The sequence below is a fragment of the Rhinolophus hipposideros genome, assembly GCF_964194185.1.
Source record: "Rhinolophus hipposideros genome assembly, chromosome: 15".
NCBI lineage: Eukaryota > Metazoa > Chordata > Mammalia > Chiroptera > Rhinolophidae > Rhinolophus > Rhinolophus hipposideros.
Window position 1 is genome coordinate 67,335,707 of NC_138061.1, and position 12,128 is coordinate 67,347,834.

The following is a 12,128-nucleotide window of genomic DNA, read 5'->3' on the forward strand; positions in this document are numbered from 1 at the left end:
GAACAGGGCCGGCCCAGACGGAACGATGTGGAGCAGGGTTCTGGACATAATGAATCTGCGTGATCTGCGGAGCAGCCACATGGCAACTCCTGCATACAGCAGGGATACAAGGAATATGGAGGTCTGTAGAGGACACAGTTTTGAGAAGAGTGGGGACAGTCTGAAAAGCTGCAGTGAGGAATGGGAGACCCGAATGGAAAACAGAATGCACCAGGCAGCATGGAGGATTTGGCTCAAGCTGGAGCTAACACATGAGGTACACATTTTATTTTTCTATTTGTTTTTCCAAGAAGGGCTACTTCCCCTTCTAGAATGTAAAGCTCCTAGAAGGCAGGACTTTTTGTTATTTCGATCACTGCTATATCCGCAGCACCTAGAACAATGCCAGGCACATGGGAGATTGTCAACAAATATTTGTTCAATGAATAAATAAATGTATAGAGGCATAATTTTTATGGCAAAACAAAGACTAAACTCTAATATTCTTGTCTCCTTAGTCAAAATATAACCCTGGTGCAAAGTATTAAAACAAAACACCGACTTTGACATTTCTACCCCATGTCAATTCTGATCTCACAAATAATATGACTGTTTATAATTCAGTTTCTCTAAAAACTCTTCAAGCATTATCAGACTTGGGGAAAGGAGTCCTTGGTTTTGTTTGACTTTTACAGCAATACATTTCCACTGAAGAAAGTAGACAGAAACTCAAATCATGCACAATCCCTAACTGCTAATATTTTACTGCCTTTTTGCATGCCTTTCTCCCAAGTACGTGGGGTGCAGCGATCGCCAACACTGGCCCTCATGCACTGCTAGGATCCTACTGGCACCCTGGCATCTTCCCTTGACATTTGATAAACAACACCCATACCTACTCATGTTCAACCCCTCACCTCTCCTCCTGCCACTCCTGTCTTTCCCTCAGTCCCCACATCTCTGTCAACTCCATCTTCAGATCATACCCAAACCTTCCTCCACAACTGCCACCCTCACTTGAGCCAGTAACCTCTTCTGGTCTGCAAAAGCCTGAATAGCTACTTGCAGTTGGAGCCACACAAATCTGTTTCCCCACAGAACCAAAACCCTCTCAAGGCTGTCTGTCACTCTTAGCTCAAAATTCAAAACTCCTTGTCTGGGAGTAACATGCTTTCCAGGACCTGGCCCAGCTCTGTGCCCCTCGCCCACTGGGCTCCAGCCCCCTTAGGAAACCCTGCTCCTACTGCCCGGAACCACCTTCCCTTGATCACTACGTAGCAATTTCCTTCCTGTTGTCCGGATGGTCCCTCCAACAGCCACACCTCAGAAAGGCCTTTCTGACCAAACTCACCACGGAAACCACCTAATCACTCTCCACCACTCGGCCTGACTGAATGATCTGCGTGGCGTTTGTTAATTAGTTTTATTTTCTGTCTCTTCCTACCAGAATAAAGATTCTTGTGCACAATTACCATGCCTACATGGTTCTAGGTCTTGGAGCTCCAGGGGAACAGTGGCTGGCATAGAAGGGACCCTCACTATTTGGAGAATTACTGTTGTCAGTATCATGTGTATTGCTATTCTCCTGCTCTGATGATCTCCTCAGGAGAGAGCTGGACCTGTTTGATCACTCCTGACACAGGACCTGTCTGCACCCCAACCACTGGCAGGGATGGATGAGCCCTCAGCCTGCCAGCCTCATGTGCATGTCTGTTTTTAAATACAGCAATTTCACAGCAAGAAAAGAAAACACATTGCACTGCTCTTTTATCCTTAATAAGGTTGTCTATTTAAATTTTTATTGTGAATTATTACCAACTAGGCTTTACCTATTTGTTTCTATTGGTATATTTCCTATTTACTTTCAATGTATCTTTAAATATTACACAAGGAGACTGAAGCTTAGAAAAGTTAAGTAACTTGCAAAGGTTACAAAGTGTTGAGACTAGAACTTGAAGTGGAAGCACTTATTTTTTTATACAACATATAGGATGAATCCACATTTAAATCGTCCTTACCCCATATCCCCTCAAACCAAACAATATTAGCATGCTTTTATATTCCTTTTCACCTTTGTATCTTGACAATTTTTTATCAAATAATTTTCTTCTAAATAACTTTTATATTTTAGAATAATTTTAAATTTACAGAAAAGTTGAAAAATAGTGAAGAGAGTTCCCATGTAATTCTCACTTAGTTTTAACTTCCCCTAAATGTTATGATCTTACCTTGCTGAGGTACATTTGTCAAAACGAAAAAACGAACACTGACTGGCACGTAACTATGAACTAAAGGCCAGGCTTGATTTGATCCCACCAGCTTGTCCTTTCCTGTCCTCCTCTGTCCCAGGTTCCAGTACAAGGCACCTGGCTGCATTTAGCCAGGACATCTCCTCAGCCTCCTGAAAGATCGGCAGTTCCTCAATCTTCTTTGGTTTTGAGCTCTAGAAAGCTTTGAGGAGTACTGGTCAGGTGTTTTATAGAATGCCCCTCATTTTAGGTTTGTCTGAAGTTTTTTTCTTGATTAGGTTGGAGTTATAGGTTTCCAGAAGGAAGACCGCAGAGTTTAAGTGCCCCTACCACATCGTATCGGGGTGCACGACAACCCTGGTGACCGTCACTGACAACCCTCACTCACTTGGCCAAGGGGGTATCTGCCAGTTTTATCCGCTGAAAAGTTCGTTTTTCTCTTTCCATACTCAATTCTTTGGAAGTTAGTCATCTAGCTCCACCTTCTGGAAAAGGGAGCATCTATTAAGTTATTTGGAATTCTGTAAGGAAGATTTGTCTCTTCTTCCCTATCTAATCTCTTCTCAATCTATCTATCCACTCACTATTTATTATTATTTATCCACTCATTCCTTTGTATCACTATGGACCCATGCGTATTTATTTTATGCTCGGGGTTATGATCCAGTGAAGTTAATTATTTTGTTGCTCAAATTGTTCCAGCTTTACCACTGGGAGTCCTTTCAGGCTCCTGTGTTTCTCTGACATACGCCCATCCTTTTGTCACTTGAGTGCTTCTTTACTTTCTTGGAGCTACAGGACGCTCCAGGCTCTTCCACTTCCAGCCCCAACACTAAGATCTGGCAGCTGGGTGTGCTTGTTTCTCTTGTGGTGCCGGCTTCTAGGCCCTCTGGGGGGACAGAGTGAGGTAATACAGGTATGCATGTACCCTTTGACTTTTTAAATTCCCAATTCCTATTTCTATTTTATTACATTTCATCAAGAATTATTTAAACAGAAGTTTTACAGCGTTGATTGTTGTTGACCAGTGTTTTATAGTCTCAGGCTTTCCTCTTTCAATATGTTCATTTCTCATTCTGCTGAACCAGAAAAGTGCTGTGAAAAGTAAACTTTGAGTCCTTCAATGTTTAAAAATGTCTATTTTGCCCTCAAAGAATAGGTCAAATATGTATTCTGGAATCAAAGTTATTTTTCTTTAGAATGTTCAAGGTATTGCTCTATTGTTTTCTACCACCAATTTTACCAAAAAGAAGGCGAGTGGCAATCTGACTCCTACTCCTTTATAGACAACCTAGGTTTTGTTATTTTTGATAGCTCTGGAAGCCATCAGGACTGTCCCTCAAATGCCAGAACACCTGTCTTGTCAAATGCCAGAACACCTAAGCTCTTTGGAATTTTCTTCCATTTCCTCCTTTCTGTGTTTTCTCCCTTCTGGAACTCCTATTAAACAATTTGGGAACTTCTAGATTATTTCCCCATGTCTCAATTTTTCTGTCATGTCATCTCTTGGTCTTTATGTGCCCAAGTGCCTGTCTTCTAGTTTACAAATTTGTTTCACCAGTGACCATTCTGATACTCAGCCCATTTACTGAATTTTGTATTTTCATAATTTTTAAGTTCTGATCCTTTCTGAGCAATAAGTCTGGTATTCTCTAACGTCCCTAAAGATATATTTAAAGTTGTTTTCTATCTGTATTCATAATCTCATGTGTTAACTTTTTTATTAAAATTTGGTGCCTTTCTTTCAGCATTGGTTTTCCCCAAGTGTTTGGTTAATCTTCATTAACTGCTACTCACTTTTAGTTCAGAAATCATGGTTCAAAAGCCCATGGCGTTAACTATGACTGCAGGGGCCTATCTCCAATAACAGTGGACGAGGGGCTGAACCTGGTCTCCGCAGAATGTGCCTGGCAGCTATCTCGTAGTCTGGGGCTCCCTCTGCACCTTACAGCTCATTATTCCCGGACCCAGCCCTGCCCTTCTGGTTCCAGGGCTACACATGCTGCCTCAGCATGCAGGCCAATCTCTGCAATGCCTGCTGTTCAGCACACACTCCCAGAGAAGCACACACACTCCACTGCTCTGTCTTCTGTGAGCTCGGAGGATGCACACAGCCCAACTGTCAGTATCCCCTGAACATGTTCCAGGTGGTTCTCTCCTCCATCAATCCCATACCAACTACTGCCATTTTACAGAAATTTCTCAAAATTTTGATCTATTAATGGCACCTCTCATTTTCTAATATTATATATGCCTTTCACTTCTCTCACTTTCCACTACTAATATGCCTTTTTCGTCATAATTCATTTTTACAAAGGATTTAGGGTGTCTGATAAGGCAGATATGGGTGCTTTGCCATGTGACCCCATTTGTATCTATATTCCTAAATAATACTAGCCTACAGATAAGGCAGAGGTGTGATGTATGTGTGCGCGTGTGCATGTATGTGTATGTGCCTATGTGTGTGTGCATGTGTTCATGTGTGTGCACGTGTTTGTGCATGTGCGTGTGTATGCTTTACCAGGGGTTGGTATGAAGATAATACTGGCCTCATAAAATGTATTAGGTAGATCATATGTTACTAATATTACCTGTTCTTAGAAAATTTGGAAAAACTCACCAGTAACACATTAGATCTATGTACTTGCAGGGTAATTTTTTGATAACTGTTCCAACTTTTTAAGCAGAAATTAGTCTCTTCAGAGCTTCCATCTCTTTTATTTATAAATACTAAGATGAGCTTTTATAAAATACTAACATGAACTTAGCTCGTGTTAATGGTTTATAAATCCTCAAATCTTTTATTTAGAACTTTTAAAACTTACCATATAAAACTGATTTCTCTTAGTGTTTTCTTATTTTAATTTCTAATGTTTTCCTTTTTACCCCAAATCTACCTACTTTGTGATTAAAAAATTTTTTTTCCACAAAAGAATAACCTCCTATATTTGTCAAACTATTACTTTTGGTTCATTGATTTCTGTCTTTATCTTTATTTTTTTCCCCTCTGAGTCATTTTTTAAAAAATATCTTACATTGACTTCTTAGTTCATTTGTTTCCACTTTTCTCTTATGTTAACAATAAAAAATTAGGCTAAATGCAATACAGTATCCTGTACTGGATCCTGGAATAGAAAAGGGACATTAGTAGAAAAACTGGTGAAATCCTAAAACATTCCATAGTGTAGTTAGCAGTAACTTACCAATATTAATTTCTGAATTTTGACAAATGTACCATGGTTACATAAGATACTAACATTAGGGGACACTGTTAACATTAGGGGAAAGTCTAAGAACACTCTATACTCTCTAACTTTTCTGTAAATCTAAATGATTCTAACAAAGTAAATTATTTAAAATTTCTGACATGTGACATTCCCGTGCCATGACTTTCTAAGTAACTTTCTATAGTATGTTACTCCTTCTTATTGAGTAGTTTTAATTTCTAGTTAATAAGGATTTTAAAATTAAATTTATTTTTAGTATTACTATAAATACGTTGGCAGAAAAAACTGTACAATTTTCACATTCTGGAACATGAAGTTTTTCTCTGTGGCCTAAACTTGTCTTTTTCCCTCCACAATGACACTTAATTCTAAAACAATAAATGTGAAAGCATTTTACAGGGGTTAGAGACTATGAAAATGTGTTTGTAATAAATACAGTTTTTAATCTAAATGTTGTTTTCTACTTGTGAAATGAGCATAATGGAAACTGCAGGGATCCTTGTGGCCTTTCCCCAACACGGTGCGTCTTACCAGCTGCTGCTCCACAGGAGGGGGCACATCCTGACTGGCATAAACAATGGCAGGGTTGTAAAGACTGAACACCACAGGGTAAAACACCTTTTTACCTATAAATAAAAATATGCATTTAGATCACACAAAGAAGTCATAAAATGATGGACTGATTTGTATTACAATATCCATTAATATTTTGTTAAAGTCTTCCTTTGATCCCGTATGATTTTACTTTATCATTATTGTTTTATCAATATTCAGGCTACTAAACACCCTACTGATTTGATGAACATGATTTTATAATGTATCAGTAGGTGAGGCTAAAAAACTACAACCTTGCAAAAGAAGAGAAAAAAAAGACTAAGGAGTGCTCCACACGTTTATTCTCTACACTTTGGGAAGATGCACAAAGGTATTTTCTCAGCTATTTATTAGGTGAGCCATTTATTTACTCAATATTTCATCTAATTACAGTAGTAGATATAGGTTAACCTCTGGTAATCACCAAGAAACTTAGAAACTTATGCTAAATCCACCCTTCAAAATGAACCAAAGAAATACTAAATCCAAATACTGTACAATGAATAGATACATAGAAAATAATGAAGTATAGAACTGCAGATAGATTTGAACAAGATAGACTTGAACAAGATTTGGACAAGTTGGAATTAAAAATACCTGATGCAGAGCCCTTGCCGAAGGCCTTGTCATTATCATTCAAACTGATAGCTCTGGAGGGACCTTAGAGGCTGGCTAACCACCCATCTCCCTTCAACAGGGAGCCCTTGCTAGGACTGGCCTCTATCACACGTGATAATATGAAGTGCTCAGTGACAGCCAAGGACCCTGTGAATCAGCTGGTGGCCTGTTTATTACAAGACTCCTAGCACATGCTCTGCTCAACTTCCTCAAAACCCACTCAGGGGTGGGGAGCTCTGTTCCCAAGAGACAAATCTATTTCTGGATATAAAAATATTTCTTTTGACATTGAGCAAATACGTCTCCTCCAACTTTCACATTTTGAACTTCATGCTGTTTGACGTAACAAAGGTAAACCTAACCATTATTTACTCACTAGGCTCTCAGAGAGTTCCTGACAATTATCACACCAAAGAGATTAATAAGAAGGTAATATCCGTATGATATAAATAGTTCTATATAAAAAACACTACCAGATTCTTTAATACAGAAAACTTTTTCACATTTAAAGATTTGATTTATAAAAATATCATTTGCTCATACATTTTCAAAAAATATCTATAACATAAAGCAAAATACAGTAAATCATTCCAAAATGCACAATACGGAAACAGGCACTGTGGTTACCTACCCTGTTTCCCCGAAAATAAGACCTAGCTGGACAATCATCTCTAATGTATATTTTGGAGCAAAAATTAATATAAGACCCAGTCTTACATTATATTACATTATATAAGACAGGGTCTTATATTTTAGTAAAACCAGACTGGGTCTTATATTAATTTTTGCTCCAAAAGACGCATTAGAGTTGATTGTCCAGCTAGGTCTTGTTTTCGGGGAAACACGGTAGACCTCTGCACTCATGGGCTTGCACTGGCGCCAATTGCCTGGGGCAGAGTGCTCCTGACCCACACATCTCCACATATCGGCTTAGACTTTTTCTGAAAAGTGCTGCTTCCTCCTTGTTAATTTCAAGACTTTTTTTATTTCTCTGCATTTGTTTATTTGGATTCAAATGTCGACATTGGAATTTGGCCATAAGAGAACAAGGGTTATGAACTTCAGAGCGACAAAGTTTCATTTTTCTATTTAACATTCCAGTTAATTATGCCACAAATATAACTTTATTTTATTTTTTTATTAAAAAACTTTTTATTAGTTTCAGGTGTACAAAACAATGTAATAGTTAGACATTCATCATTTATATCCCTCACACAGTGATAAACCCTCTCCCCCATCTACTACCCCACCAAATGTAACTTTAAAAAAACACAGTTAACTAGATTCAAAATATAGGATGTGCTGACATTATTCTAAATTCTACACTCAGCTCACCTAACATTTTACACACCTGGCTCAGCATTTAACCGGCAGCTGTTAAGGAAGTCGGCTGAGAAATATATATCAACATCACAGAAAAACATCAAGACCTCTCCGCTGTCCCAAGCTCGTGCACCCACATTTAGTCCTCGTCCACGATTAAATTCTTCATTCAGTGAGATTAAGGTATAATTGTGAAAATTAGATGCACTATGAGAAAAACACATACAACAAATTTTAAGTCCCACTTAAAATCTAACAACTCCCTCCCTTCCACACAACTTACAAATACACTTTACACTTCTGATACTTTATTATGTTGCCTCTACATTCATACAGGGGAAGGAACTCATCGCTTCATGTACATGATTGTCATCAAAGGCAGAGAGTCACTACATGTCCACAGCTGCGGCAACATGGTGGCGGTGAGAGGGTTAGTAAGTGTTAAGGAGGGGCCACTGCGCCTAAGGGCCTACTGTGGAAGGAAGAAATCCACACATGGAAAATCATGTGTGTCTGTAATATCCGGTAAGAGTTAATGAATTCCACATGAACATTACATACTCAATGTTCTCCTATTGAGCTGTTCAGCTTTTTGCTCAAATGTCCTCTTATCAGAGGGATCCCCTCATACCACAACCCCTCTCTCTTTAATCTCCATCTGCTTTCCTCACCAGACATGTTTGAGTGTCTCCCCGCACTGGAATGTAAGTACCACGAGAGCAGGGATTCTGTTTTGTGCGTTACTACGGACACAGTACCACTCATAGAACAGAAGTTCAATAAATATTTGCTGAATGAATGAATAAACAGCAGTTCTGGGGAAAAAGATGGCTTTTGTTTGGAGTAGTTAGAGAAGATGTTAGAATTGGAATTGAAATTTTGCCTTGGTTAAAATCCTGAATTCAGTGGTGACTGTAAAGGCCATGACAATTAATTATTCTCAAAAGCCAAGAGGTGAGAAACCACAAAGCATTTCAGAGATCAAGCACCACACAAATCAGCTTGGCACAGAAGGATCCCAGAAGACCAAAAGAGGGTCAGATGAGGAGGACCCTCCCTGAGGAGTTAGAGAACTTTGTCAGTGTCCTAAAGACAAGGAGTCGGGTTTCCTGCCAGGAGCCAGGGCAGTGGTTCTCACAGTGAAGTCGCCCCATCCAGAGCATCAGCTTCCCTGGAATGTGTGAGACATGCAAATTCTCAGGCCCTACCCCAGACTCCTATCAGATGCTGGGGAGAGCTGAGCATGTGTGTCTGAAGAAGCCCCTAGGTGACCCTGATATTAAAGGTGGAGAACTCCTATACAAGGGTATAGCTGGGTCAAAAGGGAACATTCTAGAAAGATTACTTTTACAGTGATACAGGACGGGAAATGGAGACATGGAAGCAAAGGCTCAAATAGTGGATAAACTGCACTCCAAGTTCCGAATGCCCCTGCGCCCCTTCCTGTGGGATACAAAGCTCTTCCTTCTTTGGGAGAAACTGCTAATCTCTACCTCATGCTCCAGCACAAAATGGAGGAACTAATCATCGAATACGCTAACCACAGTAATTTCCTAGGGGTGGGGACCACTCAAGGTGGGCCAATCACAATACCCCCACCTGGACACTGACTGGCTCAAGAGGGGGCAAAAGTTGTTCCTTGGGGTTTTCTCAGCTGGATCTGGGAGAGAGCTCTTTCCTCTCTGATGTCAAGGCTGAGAAGATGTGAGCCCAGAGCTGCCAATGGCCATATACCTCACATATGGAAGAAGCCTATCTGCGACAGGAGAATGAAGTCCAGATGCAGAGAAAAAACGGACAAGAAGGCAAAAAGAGAATTTTGATGCTACTCTGGTCTTTGCTTCCAGTCCCTAAGAGATCAAAGCTGTTTTGGTTTTCTTCCCCAGATTTGACTGTAATAATACCTTTAGTTTTGCGAGTTATTCAAGATTCTTCAATAATGCTCTCATTTTCCTTGAGCAAGCTCAAGAGGTTCCCACCATTTGCTACAGAGGAGTCCTGATTAATGCAGGGATGAGTTCAGGAATAACAATATAAGCTTGGCACTTAGCAGGTGACCTGCAAATGGTAAGGAGGGAAGAAAAGAAGGCAAGTAAAGGAGGGAGGGGGAAGTGGGGTGGTGGCAGCAGCGAGCAAAGGACAGAGTGGAGGTCCTGTGCAGTAAGCAGGAACTGACTACTCAGAGGTGGAGAATGAGTGAAAGGTACTGGCTGTCAGCCTGGATCATGAGGATGGTCCTTCTGAATTGGGAGAGGACCATCAGGAGGAGCAGCCAGCGTAGGGGATAAGGCGACGTTTGTGTTTACACATCAGTGCTGGGAGAGAGCCCCCTTGGGGTGGGGACTACAAGTCCTCCTGTGCCCCATTCTGTCCAACCACCCAGTCAGAACCCCTCCCCCCGCCCAAGCAGTACACTGGGAACATGGCTGGTGGGACTCGATGAATGTTAGTTGAATGACTCAAGAAGAATGGAGAATCCAGCCAAATCTGGACTCCCGGGGAACGGCCACAACTGTCAGACAGGCAAACCAGCAAGTAAAAGATATAGAACTGGTGTGGTCAGAAAAGACAATCTACCTAATGCACATACTTACATTTATAAATACTTACATTTTACAAACATCAGAGGGACGTGTCACAAAGGAAGCACTTGTCAGGTGCCCAATGTAAAAAGGCAATAAAAAAGGATGCAGAGAAAAGGCTGAATTTGGTATTTAGGTCATAACTTAGTGATGAAATTGCTGAGAAGCTGTAGAATTAATGACGGAGTATTAAGGAATTACTAATTCACTCATTCAAACCTCTGAGCACCTACTATGTGCCAAGTACTACATGAGTTGCATGGTCAGAGAACTACTGTCCTGTTAGGTTTAGCTGTGAAAGGACAGAAACCTAATAGCAGCTACGCAGTTCTATGGAGTCAGGCGGGTGTTTCTTAAGGATAAGGGAAGACCTAAGTATTATTTACAGGGTGAGAAGATGGAACCTGGAGAAATGGAAGGAAAGAATGATGACAAGTAAGAAAAAAGCGCAGGAGATGATATCAAAATGAAGGGATTAGATTTATAAAAAGGGGGGAATGAAGAAGTAATAAATAGAGGCAAATACACAGAGGGGAGTGGACTGCGCACTGCCAGCACCCTGATCATGGCAGTCGTCCACTAGAAGGCTGAGGGAAGGTGGTCATTTAGTTGGCTGTACGAGTGAACCTCGGGGGAAATGGGCAACTTCTTGCCACCACTCACATGCTTAGCCAACTTCAGCGGCTATTTCAAATTAACTCATGAACTCCAAATATCTGACATTCTCACTCTGCTAATGTTATATACTATATACCAAGGAGTTCAAGGTGGACAAAGCTCACCAACCTTGTGACAGATTCTAGGATGGACTTGACTTTAGACAGTCCTTCTTGACCAAAATACACCACTGTGAGATGAATCCTCTTGTCCTGATGAATACATACATCCCTAAGAGAATGGAAAAATCAAGTTCATTCAAGAAAATATGAGGCTCTCCTCATTCAGAAAGCAATCACATGAAGCTTTAACAAGAGAATGAATGAGGCACTAATTTTAAAAAAAATCATGTGAAGTTTTAAGAAAATATTAAAGTGGCAATGTTGCTGAATTCTTAAAGGCATCACCGAAAATAAATAACAACATACATGTCTAAATGAGTGCAATCCTTAAAGGGACAGTGGAAGAGTTCAACAATGTTGCCAAATTTCAAAACTTTTTGGGAACTTTTTCTCTGGTAGGTATTACCTTCAGAAGCAAATTACAAACTACTCAGGGAAATTAGCCCATCATTTCAGAACTAAACAAATAAATATTCATGTTTTGATTCAAGAGTTATTTTGTTTTCAGACTGGCTAGTACCAGAAACTACACCTATCATCAAAGAATAAATATTTGCCACCAATGAGATTACTTACTGAAGGAAATTCCATGCACTAAAAATACGCTTTAGGAAATCAAACCTGAAGTAAGCTATTTTAAACAGGCAGAAGTCATTTGGAAGTATGATTTCTAGATATTCTGCTACAGAAAATTTAATTAAGTTCTAAATCCAACAATTTCAGTATGAGAATAAAAGACTGGGATTACAAACATTACAACTACCACATTAAAGTATT

At 39.9% G+C, this 12,128-nt stretch overlaps 1 protein-coding gene across 4 annotated transcripts in view; it reads right to left on the reverse strand.

The window, feature by feature from the left end:
• The window catches only part of CSGALNACT2 (chondroitin sulfate N-acetylgalactosaminyltransferase 2), a gene marked incomplete at its 3' end in the record, with an annotated part of 48,002 nt that overhangs the window by 12,986 nt on the left and 22,888 nt on the right, over positions 1-12,128 (reverse strand). For 3 of the 4 annotated variants that reach the window (XR_013994991.1, XM_081074463.1, XM_081074464.1), the window contains 3 exons: positions 11,359-11,460; positions 8,019-8,197; positions 5,987-6,081 (listed from right to left, as the gene is read on the reverse strand). Coding sequence is in view for 3 of the 4 variants with exons in the window: in XM_081074463.1 (XP_080930589.1) it covers positions 5,987-6,081; positions 8,019-8,197; positions 11,359-11,460 (376 nt within the window). The remainder of the gene's footprint in view (positions 1-5,986; positions 6,082-8,018; positions 8,198-11,358; positions 11,461-12,128) is intronic. The other variant, XM_081074465.1, reaches the window with a different exon arrangement.